This window comes from Carassius gibelio, chromosome A7 (assembly GCF_023724105.1).
Source record: "Carassius gibelio isolate Cgi1373 ecotype wild population from Czech Republic chromosome A7, carGib1.2-hapl.c, whole genome shotgun sequence".
NCBI lineage: Eukaryota > Metazoa > Chordata > Actinopteri > Cypriniformes > Cyprinidae > Carassius > Carassius gibelio.
The window spans coordinates 39,756,347-39,778,853 of record NC_068377.1 but is presented as its reverse complement, the minus strand read 5'-3'; the positions used below and the strand labels follow the sequence as shown (position 1 = coordinate 39,778,853).

At 41.1% G+C, this 22,507-nt stretch overlaps 1 protein-coding gene across 1 annotated transcript; it reads left to right on the top strand.

The window, feature by feature from the left end:
* The first annotated feature begins 847 nt into the window (after window positions 1–847).
* LOC128017801 (uncharacterized) lies at window positions 848–20,159 on the top strand. Its single transcript, XM_052603361.1, has 9 exons — window positions 848–890; window positions 1,194–1,229; window positions 1,403–1,664; window positions 14,378–14,523; window positions 14,721–15,000; window positions 15,102–15,241; window positions 15,570–15,661; window positions 19,885–19,981; window positions 20,109–20,159. The coding sequence occupies exons 1-9, from the start codon at window positions 848–850 to the stop codon at window positions 20,135–20,137; spliced, it is 1,125 nt and encodes a 374-aa protein (XP_052459321.1). The 3' UTR covers window positions 20,138–20,159.
* The last annotated feature ends 2,348 nt before the right edge of the window (window positions 20,160–22,507 follow it).

Here is a 22,507-nt window from a genome sequence, read left to right as displayed (position 1 = left end):
AGGTAGTTTTGACAGGCAGCTTTCATGCATAAAAAAAACAAAATGCAAATGACTGTTGATCTTGAGATGTTCATAAGAAGGGAAGGAAAAAACAAACTGAAACATGGCAGGTGGAGCAACATGCAGTATGACAGATCTAGACTGGAGAAATGGTCATATGAACCACTTCTATGGCACTGTTAGAATTTTTTTTTGTAATATCGGAGCTTTACAGTTTCAGTTCTCATTAACTTCAAAAACCTCATCCATGGTGTTTCACTGAAAGAATGTCATACAAGTAAGAATGATATGGAATAACTTTTTAACACAGGTAAAGTACAAATTTGGTGCCACTGAATCTGAATACACAAATAAATACAAATGTATTTCAGGAAGATTGTCCCTCAGATTTCTCTCAGGAGAGGACAGCTGACAAACTGTTTGGTGGATTTTGCTATTGCTGTTTACACGTAATATTCAATGAAAGCATGTCAACATGAACTTCATTCTTTGACTTGCTTCAGATAAAAGTGACCACCACAATTTCAACACTGACATTTTAATATCACTAAAAGTTGAAGTTGCACGTTATCATTACTTCAGTAAAAATGTGTTCACTTGTCTTGTTGTTAAAAGATGCAAAATACTGATGTGTGTGTGTGTGTGTGTGTGTGTGTGCGTGTGCGTGTGCGTGTGTGTGTGTGTGTGTGTGTGTGTGTGTGTGCGTGTGTGTGTGTGTGTGTAAAAAGGGGGAGGGAAACAGTATCATGTGACTCTGATGTAAAATTAAACTAATGTCTTTCTGCCAGGAACAACATTCATTCAAACTTACTCAAATGAAAGCAGAAAGAATCACAAACCACCTGAAATGAACATGAGGGACTTCTACAAGAGTCTGTGTTTTTTACTGGGTAAGTAAAACACAATCTGTTTAATATTTTAATAACCTTCAGTCTGCTTTCACCTTCATCTTCAGAAACACTTAACAGAAGACCCTCAATTATAACTGAATGTGTTGTTGTTCTTTTTTAATGTTTTCTAAATACCCTTAAACAATATACTTTTACTTGAGATGGTAATTACATAAGACATTAATACATGATTTTAGAAATAATACAGAATTTTACCCATCTGGATATATCTAACAGAACACAGGTTTGTATTCATAAGAAGTTGCAAAATCCTAATCATCATTCTGTGTTTCTCATTTTAAGGCTTTTTCTCAGTTCAAACGGAGGCAGAAAAAGAAGGTGAGATTTTGTGAATTAAACACTATTTCATCTTTTGTTAGTGAGTTTGTACTGCTGTGAAACTTTTTAAGAAACATGGTAAAAACTTGGACTTAAATTTCTCAGCAGGGCTATAAATAATTGTAAGAAAAAAATTTAAATAAGTTAAAAGTTTTTCTTTGAAAATATTCCAGTGAATGTAGCAACATGGGGAACGGCAGATCAGTCGACATTATATGGCAACTACTGGTATGCCCAATACGCTCTGGATGGGTTGAGCTACACCTGTACTCATACTGAGTGGCAAACTGACCCGTGGTGGAGACTGGACCTGATGAAGACGTACAGTGTGAACAGAGTAACCATCACTAACAGACCCGACTGCTGTGAAAGCAGAATAAATGGAGCAGAGATTCGGATTGGGAATGTTTCTTCAAATGTTTACAGCAACCCAGTGTGAGTCTCTCTGATTTTTTCTTATATTGTGATTTTGGTCAGTCGGTCAGTAGTTTCATACACATACAGGGGATCTGTTATGTGGGGTGGGGGTGGGGGTTCTTGTTCTCTGTGCTTTCAGGCTTTCGAGGGGTGCACATGTCTACAAATCCTACAAAATCTTATGTCAATTGACATACTGTAAAATATAACATATTGAGAGAGCCCTCTGTTATGTGCGCCGGAGCTCAACCCTGGACAACACCAGCACTACTTTACCCCTGTAGCACCCCCATTAAGGCTGATCTTAGTTCTTTTAAGATCTGATATGCGTTCAAATGTATTTTCCTACAGTAGTAAAGATAAATAAATTAACTTAATGGATAAAAACTTTACTGAATATAAATGTACTGTAAATTAGTTCTGTCAAACGATAAAAAAACCCTTTTTTTCAGAAATTAATTGTGAGGAATTCAACCTTACAATTAGGAATACAACAAAATTGTTGAAGTTTATAAATGTTTATAATTGCAGTAATTTCACATTCAATCTTCAAATTAATATAGAAACATCAAAGACAGTGTATTTTTAATATTTGTTTAATGCCATCTTTTTTATGAACTGATACCAATACTGATGTCTCTAGGAAATTGTTTCTCCCCTGATACTTTACTATTGACTAGCCATTCAAAGTTACAGTTTAATTGAGAGCTGTCAATTTTAGCCTTTATTTGACTTTTAAAAAATAACGTCTAATTTAAATCAAATTAATATTCACATAGTTAGCTACCTGTAATCTTCACAAGTAGTAAATATACAGAAATTGAATAAAGCTATCAAACACTAAATTCAATATAGATTAATCTTTAAAGCTACAAACATTATTGATTTCCTCTTTTTTGTTCTTTGATTAACAGACAACAAATATAACAAATACAATTTTTAATATGTTAAACTGAAAAAATGTATGCATTAACCACATTAATTTTGACAGAACTAATATATATGTAAAATTGGCAAACAATCTGTAAATTGTTTAAACAACAAATGTTTAAAAGACAAATGACAGTGTAACTCTTAACCCTAAAAAAGCTATAATAGCTGGCAGAAATCAAATAATCAGGTTCTATTGACGTCTAGGGCTGTCAAAATGGTTGAAAATCTAAATTCTAATTTATTTCTGAAATATTAACAAAATTCTAATTCTAAACACAATACTTACAAGTTAAGTTCACCCAAAAATCTAAATAAAGCTTTAAATAATTCACCCTGCAGTCATCCTGGGTGCATGTGACTTTCTTCTTTCAGACAAATTCTCAAGAAAAAGTGTCTCACATGGCTTTGGGGAGTGAATAAAGGCCTTCTGTAGTGAATTGATGCATTTTAGTAAGAAAAATATCCATATTCAAAATGTAATAATCACTTTAATCTAGCTTATGCACACAGTTGTTATCGAACAAGTTCCAGGGAAATTACATATATGGTCAGCTTTGTCAGGCATGTATCCACCCTTTGGAGCCATGTGAGACTCTTTTTTTTAATGGATGAGCTTTTTATTAAATTAAAAATTTTATTAAAAAGTTTTTATTCCATGCACCGATGCAGTGCAACACCCGCTGAGTGGCATCAAATAGCTTGAAAGATCAAAAGACCATTTTTAATATAACTGACTGGATTCGTATGAAAGAAGAAAGACGTATACACCTGGGATGACTTCAAGGTGAGTAATTAATGGGCTAATTTAATTCTTTTGGGTGATCTAACCCTTTAATGTTAGAGGGAAAAATACTGTATTGTCTGCTATGACCACAAGAGGGTGAATGTGAGTGCAATAATAAATTATACACCAAATCAAGCATATTTTATTATAATGAAATGACATTCACTTTTTAAAGTGAAGAACTTTACAAACAATTGTTATGAAATAAAATATAAGTTCCTTTATGTGCATGAAAGGAAAACGTGCTTAATGTTTGTACTACATGAACACAAAATAGCAAACTGCCATGCATGCATGTGTGTTCTCAAGTTATAGATATTGTGGAGTGAAATAGCATTGGTTTCTTACACAACTTACAAATTACATGGTCTTGTCAATAATTTCACCTCTGACAATACAGAAACCAAAGAAACACCACACACTTTTAAGATGTTTTGGTGTTAGCAAGATTCTCATATGAGACTTTTTTTTTTTTTCATTTTTCAAATGAACAACGCACCTACTAGTGATGGGCACTTTTTAGCACTGCTTAATGAAGCATCATAACTTGTGAATCAATTGTTTCTAAACACTGGTTCAGAGTGCATATCAAAATCCCAAAGTCATGTGATTCATCAGAGACATAGGAAGTTATGCCACACTGAAATTGGTTTAGTGTAAATGAAGGCCAATATGCTTGACGTTCAGTTTACGTCAAATCAACATCAAGTTTTAAATGTTCAATTGATGTCATATTGACATAAGTTGCTCACGCTGAAATTGATTATAAATGGTGGAGTGATTATTGCATGTATTAACTATGGTCTATGAAGATTTTAAATATTGGAACTAGAGGAAATCGGTGTCCACAGTTCGATTCTGGCATTTGTGAGTTCGATCCCACAATGTCCAGTGCAATCCTGCTTAAAGGGGTCTCAAGGATTGCCAGAGGAATAAGATGGTTTAGATATGTTACCTTGGTGCTGTTGAGTTGACACTCAGAACAGTGACAACGATATTCTTTAACCGCTTTTTTAACCCCAGGCCAATAGAGATGTGTGAGGATCCTTTCATAAGTCTTTTCTGCCTCCAGATGGCCCCCCAGCAGGTGAGTGTGGGCTTAGTGGCATATGGCTCGGGGACCAACAACGGATTTATAATGTCACCCCTTCGCTGATCCACTCTATACAACAATCTGTTCCTGATCATAAAATGTGGATAAGTGAGTTTATTCCCCCTAAATTGTTACTGGCCCTCAACCACCTGGACATTCCCCCATGCTTGGCTCAGTACTGGGTCATGCAATTGAGCAGTGCCGAACCATCCTAGCTTTTCTCCCTGGAAGATTTCTGCCGGGGGAAATTCAAAAAACTCTTTCTGAGATTCTATGTTGTCATGAACCTGTACACCTTCGGAATCTTCTGTAGCAGTGGCAGTGGAGTCAGAGTGATTTTCCTCACCTCTGTCACAATTGAGGGGCTCTGCAGTGGGGTAGTTCCTGGTGTCCCCGTTAATACAGGACACAAAGATCTCTCTTCCCATGATAGGCCCTACAAACTTTGGATTTGGATTAGGGTTACCGTACTGTTTAAATCTATAAAGGCTTCTGTGTCTTTACCCTCAGTCTTAACAGGGACTTTAGGGGTGGCCACCCCCTCATGCGCCCAGCAGGTGATAAGAAAAAGGCATGGGTTCCTAGATTCTGAGGTACTGGCGGTGGGCATTAGCTACTCTCGGCCTTGGCAATCCCGGGCCAGGTGTCCCTTCCATCCCACAGTCCCATGGACTGCCTAGGGGTGCTTCTTAGGAGGCTCTTGCTCTTTCCTTGATTTCCAAGAGGGGATTTGGGGTACTTCAGGTTTCATGAAGTTGTGTGCCTCAGTCCTTCGGCAGAGCTCAGTGACTGCTGTGTTCAGTGTGGTTTCAGGAACTCCACATCAGCAGAGAATGACAGAGTCTGTTCACCATAATTTGTTTATATTAATACATACCACCTCTGTTTTTAGAAGTTGCTTATACTCTGTCAGCCCTGAAGAAATTGCATCCATCCATATGCACTATGCTGTTTGGGATATCATTACAGAGCCATGTTTCAATGAAGAACATAACATTGCAGTCCATAAGCCATTTCTTTGTGTGGGTCCAGATCTTTAGTTCGTCCATCTTGTTGATCAGAGACTGTACAGATTCTGGGCAGAGCTGGTCGATGTGGGTTTAGCGCTAGCTTAGCACGCAGCCCAGCACGCAGCCCTCCACGCTTTCCCCGTCTTTGTTTACGCTCTCGACGCCAAGGCTGAACACTTTCAGTTGGTGCGAGTGATCCGCTTGTCCGCGATGATCTCTGTAGCTCCGGCATGAGTTCGCTGATGTCAAAAGGATGATCTAAAACTATATTGGAATACCGTTTGTTGATGTCGAAAAAAGGGACTGTTTACTATAGCTGAAGTTCGAATAGCTGAATCAAGTGAACAAGAAGAAAATAACCAGGTAAATTAACACTATTTTCTGGAATCTGGTAAGACGCTGAGCCTAGAGGGATTTGTTGTATTATTTAGGAACTGGTATGCTTGTAAGAAAAAGAAATGTTGTTTTAGAAATGCAGTACTACTAAAAAGGCCACGTGAGTTACCTGGATGTGATCACTTATGATTATAAACAAATACACACAAAAAAAAGTTAACGATTTGTCTAGATAACATTGTCAATTTTAAATGAAATATTATTGAACAGTACAGTAGCTATAGAAATGAAACAGGCATAAGTCTGGTGTGCTGTGCAACGGGCCGAGTCCGGCTTGGATGCAGGAGTATCAGCAAGCTACGGCTGTCGCATGTGGACCAGTTGATTAGGCCCAGAATCTGGCAGTGAGTACACAGGCATCCAGGCTGGGTGCGGCAGATGGATCGGGCCCAATGGTCTCCATCCAGCAGTTGAGAATTTAGCTGAAACTGGCTCGAGTGTATATAGAGGGATTGTGTATGAAATAGATGTAAATATCAGTAAATGTCAAATTGGTAAGTTTGCACTAGACTTCAGTTGAGTCAGTAGTTTGCTTGAAAGTTTATACGTATCTAATCCTTTTTTTAAATACCATTGATTTTCCCTGTTGGAAAAGTGTTATTTTGGTTTCTGATCATCATAGAGAAGCTATGCAGGGACCTAAAGATGGCTGCCGCAACAAAAAAGTATGTAATTCATAATAAATATGTAATTCACGTTATAATTAGCTTATGCTGTGCTTAATGTCAAGGCTGTTGGTCTGTCTGATTGGCTGGTGTGCGTTCAAACAGTTGAATGCACTTGTTGTACCAGTCAGTTTAATCACCTCCAAATTAATGTGCTGCCTTCACTGAAGCACAAAAAGGTGCACAAAAACAGATTTAATTGAGTTGATGATTTGATGCAATGCTAATCCTAATATTTCTTTGGAATTCTTCTTTAATTATCATATCCCATGCACTTACATGCTTGTTTTTGTGTCTCTCTGCAGATAAGTTATGTGAGTTGCTGGTATCAAGGGAAAGCTAAAAAGGTAAAAAAAAAAAAAATTATGTGTTATTTAGAAATGTCAAAGATGAAATCTCACATTTAAAAAACTGTGACAATTCTTTTTCATTTGATGACCGACAAATTTGGATATTGCTTAGAGAGACCAATGTACTTCAAGTGTAAACTAAACGAGCCATGCACATTGGCATCCGATTATTGCATCCAGCTGCCGCTGTGTCGAGTGGTTTGCACATATCCGGCAGCACTACCCCGTTTGTGTTGCAGGTGGCCAACTCCCCTGTGCACTTCAACATGCTAAAAGAGCATTCACTGGTGCGTCTTTTTAAAGATGATGTTGCGTGGCAATCTTGGTAAAGACAATGTGGATCTTGCTATAGACAGCGTATCACCCGGGTATTTCTGGATGCGGTCATTACCTGGCACTGGGTGATGGTCACAATCACTGTCTCACGTGTCTGTGCATTAATTAGCCTGCACCCAGACACCCGCATCCTCAACACCCCTCAACTCGTACGTGTCAGTATTTACAAATAGATTAAATGAAACGGGACACATTTAATCTTGACAAACTATATATCATTATAAAGTTCTAAGCCTCAAGCATCGATGACAGATCGCTGTTTTTTAATGGAAAGCTAATAAAGACTGTATTTGCTACATTTGTGTAAGCAGTGCATATAAAAACATGAAGAATGAAAATGCAGTACATACTAGATTCATCGTAATAACGTGTCATAAACACATCCACAGCTGTAAATCCTGATTTTGTTAAGAAGCTAAGGGTCCACTGATAGTGATAGTTGGCGAAAGATAGTTTATTTGAATTCTGGCACTCTCTCGTGGCGGCTCTGACGCACGCTCTTACGCACCTGTCCTCTGATGGAGGCGGAACTTAAAGCGATCGCCTTTTTATTTATCTGTTTTATTTTTCAAACAGTTTCCATGTATGTGTGAATGTGTTTTATGTTGAATTTGAATATATCTGCATGATTACCATCAGGCTGAAGTGGTGTTTGTGAAAGAAGATGATCATGGGAAAGATCATCTCAGAGTTGCGGGGCAAGCTCCATTGCCTCTGCCTCGATCTAGTTCTCATTATGACAGAAGTCAGGCGGGGCTACTTGAGGCAGTAGCAAGGGCAGTCTGAGGGTAACAGTGATGGCAGACGCTCCAGGGAACTAACCCTCAGTGGACTATCACTCCTCTTGCACTCCACAACCAGTTGAGCTGCCAACAGAACGTGCTTTTATAACCAGTGTTGGTCATCTTACTTTAAAAAAAGAGTAATGAGTTACAGTTACAAATTACTTCTCCCAAAAAGGATTTTAATTTAACTCAGTTACCACATTGTAAAAGTAATAAGTTACTCAGCAAAGTAACTGTGATGTTCTTTTTTTATGTTCTATAAACCTATTACATTCTGTAATATATTTCATATCAAAGATATTTATATTAACTGGTTGAAGAATAAAAACACTGTATACAGTATTTTTAGATTTGGTATTTATTTGTACTCAGTAGAATTATCCAACTCTCGATGTACAGTATTGTTCAAAATAATAGCAGTACAATGTGACTAACCAGAATAATCAAGGTTTTTCGTATATTTTTTTATTGCTACGTGGCAAACAAGTTACCAGTAGGTTCAGTAGATTGTCAGAAAACAAACAAGACCCAGCATTCATGATATGCACGCTCTTAAGGCTGTGCAATTGGGCAATTAGTTGAAAGGGGTGTGTTAAAAAAAATAGCAGTGTCTACCTTTGACTGTACAAACTCAAAACTATTTTGTACAAACATTTTTTTTTCTGGGATTTAGCAATCCTGTGAATCACTAAACTAATATTTAGTTGTATGACCACAGTTTTTTAAAACTGCTTGACATCTGTGTGGCATGGAGTCAACCAACTTGTGGCACCTCTCAGCTGTTATTCCACTCCATGATTCTTTAACAACATTCCACAATTCATTCACATTTCTTGGTTTTGCTTCAGAAACAGCATTTTTGATATCACCCCACAAGTTCTCAATTGGATTAAGGTCTGGAGATTGGGCTGGCCGCTCCATAACATTAATTTTGTTGGTTTGGAACCAAGACTTTGCCCGTTTACTAGTGTGTTTTGGGTCATTGTCTTGTTGAAACAACCATTTCAAGGGCATGTCCTCTTCAGCATAGGGCAACATGACCTCCTCAAGTATTTTAACATATGCAAACTGATCCATGATCCCTGGTATGCGATAAATAGGCCCAACACCATAGTAGGAGAAACATGCCCATATCATGATGCTTGCACCTCCATGCTTCACTGTCTTCACTGTGTACTGTGGCTTGAATTCAGAGTTTGGGGGTCGTCTCACAAACTGCCTGTGGCCCTTGGACCCAAAAAGAACAATTTTACTCTCATCAGTCCACAAAATGTTCCTCCATTTCTCTTTAGGCCAGTTGATGTGTTCTTTGGCAAATTGTAACCTCTTCTGCACATGCCTTTTTTTTAACAGAGGGACTTTGCGGGGGATTCTTGAAAATAGATTAGCTTCACACAGACGTCTTCTAACTGTCACAGTACTTACAGGTAACTCCAGACTGTCTTTGATCATCCTGGAGGTGATCATTGGCTGAGCCTTTGCCATTCTGGTTATTCTTCTATCCATTTTGATGGTTGTCTTCCGTTTTCTTCCACGTCTCTCTGGTTTTGCTCTCCATTTTAAGGCATTGGAGATCATTTTAGCTGAACAGCCTATCATTTTTTGCACCTCTTTATAGGTTTTCCCCTCTCTAATCAACTTTTTAATCAAAGTACGCTGTTCTTCTGAACAATGTCTTGAACGACCCATTTTCCTCAGCTTTCAAATGCATGTTAAACAAGTGTTGGCTTCATCCTTAAATAGGGGCCACCTGATTCACACCTCTTTCTTCACAAAATTGATGACCTCAGTGATTGAATGCCACACTGCTATTTTTTTGAACACACCCCTTTCAACTAATTCAACTAATTTCCCAATTGCACAGCCTTAAGAGCGTGCATATCATGAATGCTGGGTCTCATTTGTTTTCTGAGAATCTACTGAACCTACTGGTAACTTGTTTGCCACGTAGCAATAAAAAAATATACGAAAAACCTTGATTATTCTGGTTAGTCACATTGTACTGCTATTATTTTGAACAATACTGTAGATTAACATGTTGTCCATTCTCAGTGAAAAAAAGAACAATACATGAATCTATATTAAAATACCCCTCTCATCTAACAACTAAACCAGTGGTTGTAACGTAGGATGAGAAGCTTTTCGAATCTTTTGTCTGACAGTCTGTTCCTCTTCGGAGAGAAGACAAGCTTTCCAAGGCTGAACAGTCTCTCAACAGGTGCACTAGATGGAGTAGCAGCATTGTAATGTAGTGAAATTTTCTTGATGAGAGAAAATCCACACAGAGCGTTAAAGTTTTGTGCTGAAGATCTAATATAGTCTGCCAACTGGTTTTCTGCTGAAGAGGAGGTTTCCTTCTCAAAGGAAAATAAATCTTTCTGTTTGGATGAATCTGTGTGATGTGAAGATGTGCTGGTACCTGGCTGTGGTTCTTCGAGGACAATTCTTCGGCACTCAGCGAACTTTCTTTGGCCTTATCCTTTAACTCCTGTGACCGCAGCCAGTGAAGTTTGAATTTTGGAAGGGTTACGGCAGCAAGTATAGCCTCTTCATTTCCCTGGACATCAGCAAATCTGTTTTGATAGCCTGAAATGATAAGAATAATAACATAAAATGTATGTATCAACACAAATCAGTTATAGTATTATTATTATTATTATTATTATTATTATTATCATAATTAGAAGCAATTAAATTTTAAATTAAATTAAATTAAATTGAATGATGTTCCCTTTTTTTTTATCGCTGTCAGTCCTAATTTGGAGGAAATGGTGTTAAGGTCTACCATTGATATTTCACAGATTCGAGCCAGGGCATCATAGATGGAATTCCATCATGTTGTACAAGGGACAAGCAGCATTTTTGACACCAACTCATCAGCTGTTTCAGTAGCCAAAGCTGATTGACTAGTCTTGTTCCATAGGCCAGTACATTTGGCAGTAGCACTTCTATAAACAGCCTTTGTTGCAGATTTCGACAGCAGCTACTTGTCAACATTTGTGCATGAAATCAGGTTTAGTGTGTGTGATGCACATCTCTTGTGGGGGGCAAAGTGATCACAACATCAACATCATTATCATCGTTTGCATGTAGAGCATCATTAATGTCTGTAAACGTCACCTCATCTTCACCGTCTTCTTCAGAATCACTTTCATCAAGTTGCTGGTACCTCTTAAATGCTTTAACAAAATTAGAGCCATTATCAGTCACTGTGATTTTGTGTGTCATCCCATATGTTGAGTGTATATTGTCAATGCAATGGCGTCATGAGTATGATGCAGGCTGCTTTCTCTCTTTCCATGTTATTTGGATTGATCCAATGTGCTGTCACACTCAGGTAACTTTTATTGTGGGTAGTCCAGATGTCTGCTGTGGTTGAAATGTACAGTACTCTAATTCCTCAAATGATGTTTTGAGCTCAATATAATTTTTTTTGTATTCACTTTCTATGAATTTGACAAAATGGCACAAAACCCCTTCCTCTTCCTCGTGTTGGTATTTTAGCAAGGATAGCTCTGAATGACTCAGACACCACAGTGGACAGGGGGAGCATGTTTTCAACAACATACCTTGCAATCAATGTGTTCAGCTCAGGCTTGGTCACCTGTTGATGACCCGAAAAATTGAGCATTGCTTGTTTTAACAGAGTGGCCCCGTCTCCTTCGCTGGAGCTCATGCTAGCTGCATTTGGGGTTGGGTTAGCAGCAACAACAAGTGTTGTGTTAGCATGTGTTGATGTGAGGAGCTTTATAAGATTTGAGTTGCTTGAGGCAGACGTGGATGAAATCTTTTTTCCTGGGCATAGTGTGCATGTTACGTAAACATTCTTCCCTTTAATTTCAATTAACGAGAAGTAGTTCCGGTACTTCCATTTCGAGAACGCTACCTTTGAATTTCCCCCGGCTTGTCGCCATTGTCGCTGATGCTGTCTTATGTTTAGTGGTAGTCAGGGTGTGCAGTGAGACAGCATGAGCAGGGCACCGCCCACCCAGCCAATCATCATCGCATTTGTTAAGCTAAGCTTATACGGCCTGTGAAGAAGTTACCTCCACATTACATGCCATGGTGTTACTGCAGGTTCTTTAGGCTAAGGCACCACAACACCACAGCCTGCTCGTCACAGAGGGTGACCCCCTGTGTCTACTCTCAGTCCCTTGCCACAAACCTGGCAGTGAGCAGAAGAGCAAGATGTCCCGGGACAGGTGACATAGAGATGGAGGAAGTTGTTCTTGGGGGAAGGTGAAGGCACCTCTCTTTCCCCTGGAGGAGGGAATCTTGATGAGAGAGTGGTTTTCTCTGTCTCTGGTTCCAATCCCCCCAAGTTCAGGGGCATCCGCAATACAGCAGTGAAGGCAGACAGTGTTCCAGTCTTGAAAGTGGAGATCACAGTCCTCCACCTTCAAGGATGCGACAGAGACCGTCACTTCAGCCGAAAATAGGGCATTACAGCCCCTTTTTCATTGTACCCAAGAAAGTTGGTGGGTTACAACCAACCCCTTCACCAGTTACCATTCGAGATGTTCATGCAGAAATACATCTTCGGGTGCATCCATCCCCGAGATTGGTTTTCAGCGATTGACCTGATGGACACGTACTCCATGTGTTGTCCCTTCCATAACCATAGAAAAATGCAGCAGTTTACATCCAAAGGACTAGCATACAGTACTGTGCAGAAGTCTTAGGCCAGTAAAATTTTCACCCCCAAAAAAACAAAAACAAACATACCTATATATCATATGCTGTAGTGTATCAGTAGGAAATATCAGTTTACATTTCCAAACATTTCTTTTGCCATTAATTGTTATTATTTTTTTTTCTATGCACAAGGAGTCTGATAACAGCTTCCATGGAGAGGTCTGGTCTCACCATCATCCAGTCTGTCTAGAATGACATGAAGAAACAGAACAAACTGAGACAGACTTAATCCAGAAGAATTGTGACAATGTATCTTAGATGCTTGAAGAAACGTATTGGCAAAGCTACAGTACTGTGAAAAGTTTTAGGCACTTGTGTAAAAATACTGTCAACTGAGGATGCTTTCAAAAATAATGTCATAAATAGATTTGATTTATCAATTAACTAAAATTAACTAAATCAAATCAACAGTTGGTACAACCAGCATATTTGTTTAAAACAGATTTTTTTCTTAGGTACAGTTGCACATAGTTTTTCAGGTAGCTTTGCAGATCAGTTTCTTGAAGTGTCTTAGGGATGTTGGCACAGTTCTTCTGGATTTAGTCTGTTTCAGTTTGTTTTGTTTCTTCATGTCACTCCAGACTGGATGACGGTGAGATCAGACCTCTCCGTGGATTATTATTATTGTATTATTACAATTAATTTATGGCAAAAGGAATGTTATTTCCTAGAGACACACAAGAGCAAACGATAGAAATAACAGGCTTAAAACCAAGTTGAGTGTTTTGGTGTTTTTTTTTTTTTCTTTTTTTTTTCATTTAACCAGTTTTAACCAGAAGGCATCACCAGCATATGGTGTTTCGAGCACTTTGAAACAGTGAATCACTTTTCGAAGAAAATGTTGCAATTGATTAAAAGATTCCAAATGGTTAGTTCCTCCCATTACTAGTGCCCACATTGCGATGAACTCGAGAACAAAATAATAAACCTTGTCAATCATGTCATCATCATGTGTCAGAAATGAAAAGTGCCTTTTTTTAAATCGACAAATATACAAAATTCTTTCATATTTTTTTTTTTTTTTTTGGCAGCCCTATTGATGTCTGCATTTACATCCATGTGATGGATGTGTGTTATCAGGGTAATATCTTTCTAAAATGTCAGATCGTGTGATATTTATTTTGTAAAACATTTGCAACTTCTTTTTACCACTTAATTAGAAGCACTACAAATTAAGTTGTCATGTTATGGGGACTACTGAACAGACCTTTAGAAGTTAATTCTAAAATACAAAGTATTTAAAATTAAAATAAAGCTGTGTAAATACTTGCATTTTTACTGCACTGTAAGTGTTTGTGTAAGTGTGTTTGACACACACTTGTGGTCTTCATCCTCACTTGAACACTTGGTCCAAATACAGGAAATACGTCTTATAGTTGTCAAGTGGTCAAGTGCAAAGACTGCAAGTGTTGGTATTTGGAGAAGGCAATTTAATTAACGCCTCATCCTACAAACAAGTACATCACTGAACATTGTAAACCTTTATCTTCTATGAGTAATAATGCTTTATTGTTATGACAAATGATTGCAAATTTGATAAGCTGAAAAATAATATGATAATACTAATCATAATAATAAAAAAAATATGCAAATAATTTATGGTACGTAAGTTGGAGGAAAATACTTAATTGTATATCCTGTTATAAAAGAAAGAGTTAATCATCACTCTTTCGTCTTTCTCCAGATGTGCTGTAGTTTCTACTATTCCAGCAGGAGCTACCTACAGCTACTCGTGTGATGGGATGGAGGGACGTTATGTTTTTGTCAGTATTCCTGAAACTTCAATGGTTCTTACTCTGTGTGAAGTGGGAGTCTATGTGATTTTTTCAGGTATTTCAGAGAGGTATTTGTGAATCTGACTTTTTAAGAAATTCTCATTTCATTATAGTGGTTATTGATATAGTTCCAAATAAATAAGCCAGTTGCCAGCTGGTAAAGTTAATATCACATCAAATATCCCCTCAAAATAAGTTGGAGTATAAAATATGTAGACTAAAACCATTTCTTGAAACTATGACATCTTTCAGGTAATTTGGCAACAGGGAGATATGTCACACAGTCGTCAACCTTTGGGAACTGGATCAGTCAACAGGCCATTGATTTCAATCCGGGATTCAAACAACCGTCATCAGCATGTTCCTCAACCAATTCTGAGACTAACCCATGGTGGAGGGTGGATCTGCGTTATATTTACAAAGTTAGTATAGTCGTAATCACAAACAGACTAGACTGCTGTCCTGAACGAATAAACGGAGGTGAGATTCGCATAGGAAACTCTCTGGAGAACAACGGCAACAACAATCCCATGTGAGCTTCTCTTTCAGTGGCTTAAAATCCATAAAAATCCCTGAAAACACACATAAAGAAAGACTAGAATTCTAAATTATGTTTTTTCTGTCTCTCTTTAGATGCACTGTGATTTCTAGCATTCCAGCTGGTGTTTCCTCCACCTACATTTGTAACAATATGGAGGGTCGATACGTGAATCTGATCATTCCTGGAGATTCAAGGTTTCTTACTCTCTGTGAGGTGGAGGTCTATGGAGAAGGTGTGATGAAACAAACATATATAAAGTTTTAGGAATTATTCATGACTTCATTAATTTTTTTAAATGCAATTTGTTAGTTGAAAATGTCAAACTACAACAGTTGCATGCTCTCAGCTTTCGGTAGTTCACTTTTAGCAGTACACATTTGTGTTGGACACTAAAGCATATAACATTGCAAGTAAACCTGTATTGAATATCATCTAGGTCTAGGTATTTTTTCTTGGTATTTAGATTGTGTACTTTTGTTCAAGATTTTTGGGGATCACAACCTCTAATTACACATTATTCCTCTCTTTCTCTGTATGTTCACTCTCATGTGCCCTTTCAGGTCCTTTACTGAAGAGAACTTTCCTTAAGATGAAACTGAAGTCCAGTTCGAGTCTGTCTGATCCTGCGGTGAGAGTCCAGCTCCTGTCACAGGTAAGAGAGCTCAGGTAACGTCTTGGTTACGTATGTAACCCTCGTTCCCTGAAGGAGGGAACGGAGATGTTATGAATGGGATCTCGCCCGAGAGCCCAATCACCTTCGAGTGGTACAAAACGAGCCAATGGTACACAAAGTACCTTGGTCTGTGGAATTTGCATCGTGAGCTCTGCCCCGCAGAGCGGGTATATAAGGAGCAACGCGAGCAACTCGCATTCAAGTCTTCGCTGAGGAGCCGAGCCAGTGACCCGGCTGTTCAGCGGAACAGCGATGTGTCAAGGGGACGTAACGTCTCCTTTCCCTCCTTCAGGGAACGAGGGTTACATACGTAACTAACACGTTCCCTTTCAATTGGTCACGTTCGTCGTTACGAATGGGGTCCCTTAAAAAACGCCACATGGCTGTCTTCCAGCGACCCGTGTGAGTGATAGCACCCTGTCGTGAGGCCAGCACGAGTGAGGGCCTATAGCTCACACAGAATACACTGGGTAGCATATTCCAGCTGGACATATGCTAGCAGGCTGCCTGCCCATGGGAGCACTTAAGAAGGCAGGTATCTACCAAGGTGGTGATACATAAGAACTCTGAGGTGCCCAGGCCGCAGGGTGGAAGTTTCAACGACAGAGCTGGCAAGGGGCTTGCCAAGGGAAAGACACATGCTGCGGAGAGACTTACTGTGGAAATACACAGGTGGGATTACCCAGAAAAGGGCAATCAAGACACATGGAGGCACCTAGTCCCACACAGGGCTGATCAAGGGGCATGTACGCAAGTGTTGGACATCAACAGTGCTGGAGGAACCCAGGGTTCTGACTGAGGAACTCACTTGAGGGGAATAGCGGACGCATCCAGTCCGCGGAGTGGAATGGCGCAGCAAGCGATTGACACCGAGCAGGTCCTTACTGGCCCGAAGGGGCGAGTACCCAGGAGGTCACGGGCTCTACACGGAGATTATAAAATCTCACGAATGTGTTAGGTGTCGCCCAGCCCGCAGCTCTACAGATGTCTGCTAGCGAGGCACCATGCGCCAGCGCCCAGGAGGAAGCTACGCTCTAGTTGAGTGAGCTCTCACCCCTAGGGGGCATGGAGGTCTTGAGCCTGATAAGCCAGGACAATAGCATCCACTATCCAGTGGGATAACCTCTGCTTGGAGACAGCCTTTCCCTTCTGCTGTCCTCTGTAACAGACAAAGAGCTGGTCCGAGGTCCTAAGGCACCGAGTTCTGTCCACGTAGGTGCGGAGCACACGTACTGGGCAGAGCAGCACCAGAGCTGGGTCTGCCTCCTCCAGGGGCAGCGCTTGCAAGTTCACCACCTGATCCCTAAAAGGAGTGGTGGGAACTTTGGGCACATACCCAGGCCGTGGTCTCAAGATAACGTGAGTTAGCTGGCCTGAATTCCAGGCACGCTTCGTAAACTGAAAATGCCTGCAGGTCCCTGACCCTCTTCACCGAAGCCTAAGCCATCAGGAGTGCAGTCTTCAAAGATAAAAACTTTAGCTCTACTGCGAGCAAGGGTTCGAAGGGAGCTCTCTGCAGTGCTGATAGAACCACTGCGAGGTCCCAAGAGGGGACTTGCTGAGGGCGAGGCAGATTGAGCCTCCTTGCTCCTCTCAGGAACCTGATGATCAGATCGTGCCTCCCAAGAGACTTACCTTCAACAGGGTCATGGTGAGCCGAAATGGCAGCCACATAGACCTTGAGGGTGGAAGGAGAAAGCCTTCGTTCCAACTCCTCCTGAAGAAAGGAAAGCACTGGCCCAATCGGACATTTCCAGGGGTCCTCACGCCGCCAAGAGCACCAAGTGATGAAGAGGTTCCATTTCAAAGCATAGGCATGTATGGTGGACATGGCTCTAGCTGAAGTGATGGTGGCTACCACCTGTGGTGGCAGGGTACCTAAACCTTCCGTGACCCGTCCAGAACCCACACATGTAGGTTCCACAGATCGGGACGTGGGTGCCAGAGGGTGCCCAGTCTCTGAGAAAGAAGGTCCTTCCTCAGTGGAATTGGCCAGGGAGGTGCTGTCGTGAGGAGTACAAGTTCGGGGAACCAGGTCCGGCCAGGCCAAAAAGGCGCAACCACGAGGACCTGCTCCTCGTCCTCCCTGATCTTGCACAACGTCTGTGCAAGAAGGTTCACTGGAGGAAACGCATACTTGCGCTGGCCCAGCGGCCAGCTGTGTGCCAGGGCGTCCGTGCTGAGGGTGCCCTCGGTCAGGGAATAAAACAACTGGCAGTGAGAATTTTCTGGAGAGGCAAAGTGTTTGGCAAAGTGTTCCCAAATCAGCTGAACTGACTGGGGGTGGATTCTCCATTCCCCGGGGCGAGACTGCTGCCGTGAGAGCTCGTCAGCTGCACGATTGAGCCTGCCCGGAATGTGAATGGCACGAAGCGACCTCAGATGCTTGTGACTCCACAGGAGGAGATGGCAAGCGAGTTGCGACATGCGGCGGGAGCTTAGACCACCATAGCCCCTGGCCTGGCTTTTGGCAGGCATAGGGGCAGAGACAGGTTGCGCCGCCCTTCTGCGGCCATCTCCTCGCTGCGGCCGGGGTGAAGGCTGCTGCTGTGGCCGAGCGGGAGTGGAGGAGGCCGCAGGGGGGCGCCCTCGGCGTTGAGCAGGCTGAGCAGCTGTGGGCTGCCGGGGCAGGATGTGTCTGATGGCCTCAGACAGCTTCCAAAGTGGACATCACCTGACCCAAGGAGCGTGCAGTGACCTTTGTCATCCGGAGAACGAGGTCGGTAGCAGTGCGCGCCTCTTGCAAAACCCCTGGGTCAGCACTGCCCTAGTGGAGCTGCCGGAGCAGCTTGGCCTGATAGACCTGAATTGAGGCCATGGGATGCACGGCAGAAGCGGCCTGGACGGCAGCTATGTAAGCCTTAAACACAAGCGTGGATGAGAACTTACAGGCCTTGGGGGGCATCTTGGGAGCACCACGCCAAGCGGAGGCGCTCTGTGGACACAGTTGCATCGCAACAGAACGCTCCACCGGGGGAATCCCAGCATACCCCTTAGCCGCTCCGCCATTGAGGGCAGTGAAGGCAGAGGAAGTACCAGAACAGTTTCGGGCAGTTAAAGGTGCCTTCCATGAACTGGTTACTTCCTGGTGCACTTCCGGGAAGAAAGGAAGCAGAGGGGGGTGCTGGCGATCCGCATGAGCAGCCCCCAGGAACCAATCATCCAGCCTCAAGTGCTCGGGACAGGGCGGAGGATTCCACTCAAGCCCGATGCTCTCCGCTGCCCGGGACAGCACGGCCGTCAGCTCGGAATTGGACTTGGACAATCCTGGCACTCCTGAGGGAGGCAACGCAGCCGAACCCTCATCTCCCGAGGACTCAAGCCCACCTTGTGATGCGGCAATCGACATCCGGTCCTCTTCGCGAGCCCAGAATGAGATGTCAGGAGCCTGAGAGGGTCCAGCAAACTCTTCTGGAAACTCAACCGGCTGCGGCGTATGTGAAGGGGGTGTGGCCCGAGGAGGTTCGCTAGTCAGGGAAGCCCACACAGTAACCCACAGATCACCCTGGCCACCAGCCGAAGTAGCCCTCTAACAAGAAGAAGAGCTAGAACGAGGTGTGGCAGAGGGGACTCTATACCTTTTAAGGTAATCGAGTCTCGATCTCAATGCCAAGATGGTCATGTCCCCGCAATGAGAACATGAGCCATCCACGAACGTAGTCTCAGCGTGCTGGAGGCCCAGACACATGACACAGCGATCGTGACCATCACGAGGAGCCATGTATCGACCACACCCAGAAACACACGGGCGAAATGACATCTTTAAAAAGACGCAAATCGGCCCGTATCTCTTTTGTGAAAGAAATTGCTCTTTCCGAGGTGTTGAAGCGCTCAGGGGAACGCGGGAGCTGTCGCAGGAAACCCAGACGAACCGCTGAATCGCGCCTTCACACCAACACCAGCTCTTGCTTGTAATAACACTCCGGTGATTGCAGCAAGCGATGTGCCCTGGCTCCGAAGCAAAAGCTTGAATGCAAGTTGCTCGCGTTGCTCCTTATATACCTGCTCTGCGGGGTGGAGCTCGCAATGCAAATTCCGCAGACCAAGGTACTTTGTGTACCATTGGCTCGTTTTGTACCACTCGAAGGTGATTGGGCTCTCAGGCGAGATCCCATTCGTAACGTCGAACGTGACCGACTGAAAGGGAACGTACAGATATCTGTGCTCACTGAGAGCACTTTAAAGAGATCTGCTTATTTCAGCTCCAATCTGTTTTGATGGCACGAGGGTTTTCTGACGTGACGCTGCAATGGACTCAACCGCCAGAACAGGAAGTGATGCGGAAGGAAGCTGCACCAGGTGAGTGTGTTCATACAAACACTGGGAAATGTTGATTTGTTGATTTTGAATTAAAATGAAAATGCATATATTACAAATGAACTGGAAAGTGATGTTTTTATGCTTTAATGAACTGTTTTATTTGCAGCTAAATGTGCTGTAAGAAAGAGAAGATGATGATGATGATGTTGATGATGATGATGATGATGATGATGATTGGGAAACCTAAACTATCTTCGGATCATCTTTGATGTCCTTCTTTTACAAGCTTATAGTTTACAATGTTTCATTGTTTAGACAACATATAGAAAAGAAAAAGAATAGAGCATTTTTTTTTTAAAGAAAACAAGCAGTTAGTGAATAAATAGAGTGCAAGTCTAAAAGGGGTAGTTTACCCTGAGTTACTTCCAGATCTGTGTCCACCAAGAGTGCCGGTTCTGTTTAAGCAATAAAGTTTCCGTTTCTTTCCCTTCCTTCGCTTTTGAGACCTTTATTTGCCACTGAAATGTTTTTATTTTATTTTTTTCATGTCAGAGGTTAAGCCAGAAATGCTTGATAATAACTTTGATAAAGATTGTTGAGTCAGTCGTGTGCATTGATGTTTGAAAATGAAGAGGTAGCACTTTCAATCTGATCCAGAGAAGATACAAAATACGAAAGAATGTGAGCAAGGAAAGTGATGATTTTCTAAAGATGTTGAAACGGCAGATGCTGCATTGTGTCTTATCCAGCGTTCACAAGTGATTTGAAGACACTGTGTCAGTGTGGTGCAAAATGCATGAATAATTCTACATACTTTATTATCTGGATTGGAATGCATCTGGATTTATAATGCTCACATTCCATGTCCTAAACTCCGGTTCAAATCTTACTTGCCCTAGAGCAAGTAGAACCAACATTTCCGTAATAAATAAATATGTCTTCATTCTTATATCTTAAAAGATAATTATACTATGACAATTTTGTAAAACTTTACAACAAGGTATCTATAGGAGCCATGTACATATTAATGTGTGATGTCATGTGACTGTGGCAAAATGTCAATTATTTGAGAGTTCAAACACCTGTTGTGGGTAGAGGTTGTCAGTGAAAGAAGGGGGTGCGAGTGGGAGCACCCTTTTTTTATTAACATGATTAATTAAATGTTTATGAATTTAACTAATTTGACATGCTTCCTTCTGTTCTCATGAATTCTAATAAATAAAAATAAATGTACAATATAAATAAATAAGTAAATAAAAAATAAAAATACATCTAACATTTAGAAATCAAATTAAGGGAAATTACTTCTAAAACTCATTGAATACTAATGGCCATCTGAACAAATGTACAATTTAAATTTACATTTAAATTTAAATGGCTTACCATTTGATGAGAAATTGTAATAATATATTACATTTCCAGTGTTTATATTATTATTATAATAAAATTTCCATGAATGGAACACTGAAACTATAAATCCTGGGTAACACTTTATTTGAAGGGGTGTTCATAAGACACTTTAAGAATATAAAGGCGTTTGGTTTTATGCATGTTTATGAGAACTGTCATTAGCTTAACGCCGCCTTCTGTCATTTTGAGAGTGTCAGTGGTGCTGAAGCGGTGCTGCCCCCTCCATCCTCTGTTTCTGCATCTGTATTAAATATCAGACAATTGGATGTCTTTCACTTTTTTAGACGTTGTAATCCACGAAAAAGCCCTGGCCCTGACAAAATCTGTTGTAATATCCTGAAGCACTGCGCAGAACAGTTAGCACCTGTGTTCACTGACATTTTTAATTCTTCTCTTAATCTTTGTAAAGTCCCCATCCTGTGGAAAACATCTACCATTGTACCTGTGCAAAAACTGCCAAGACCCACAGAGTTAAATGATTTCAGACCAATTGCATTGACATCATTAGTTATGAAGTGCCTGGAACGCCTGGTTAAGCGGTACATTATATCACAATCTCACCATCTTATGGACCCCTTGCAATTTGCTTATCTGTCCTCCAGGGGGGTGGACAATGCAATTCTGACATTAATGCACCTTTTGCATACTCATCTTGAGAAACCAAAGACCCATGCTAAGATTCTATTTGTGGACTTTTCATCTGCTTTTAACACCATTCAACCCAAGATACTAGCAGAAATTTTAGCCAGTGAATTCTCTCTTAACACAAGTATTATTTATTGGATCATGGATTTCCTTACCAGTAGAGTCCAGCGTGTTAGAGTGGGTTCATTTCTGTCTGATGTGAAAATAACATATATAGGCTCTCCACAAGGATGTGTCTTATCTCCTTTATTATTTATTTTATATACAAATTCATGCACTAGCACTTTTCAAAACAGGCATCTTATTAAATATGCGGATGACACAGCTCTTGTGAGTCTGCTACAGGATGGGGAGGTAGATCATGGGCCAGTTTTAGATTATTTTTTAGAATGGTGCAATAAGTCACACTTAATTTTAAATACCACTAAGACCAAAGAAATGTCCATAGAATTTAGAAAGTCACCGCAAACAATCGATACTTTTATCAATGGGGAATGCTTCAGATGTTTT

Coding starts and splice junctions, on each gene's coding strand:
- LOC128017801 (XM_052603361.1), top strand. CDS start 848: ATGAACATGAGGGACTTCTACAAGAGTCTGTGTTTTTTACTGG. Junction 891..1,193: donor GAGTCTGTGTTTTTTACTGG/GTAAGTAAAACA, acceptor TCTCATTTTAAG/GCTTTTTCTCAGTTCAAACG. Junction 19,982..20,108: donor GCGGAAGGAAGCTGCACCAG/GTGAGTGTGTTC, acceptor TTTTATTTGCAG/CTAAATGTGCTGTAAGAAAG.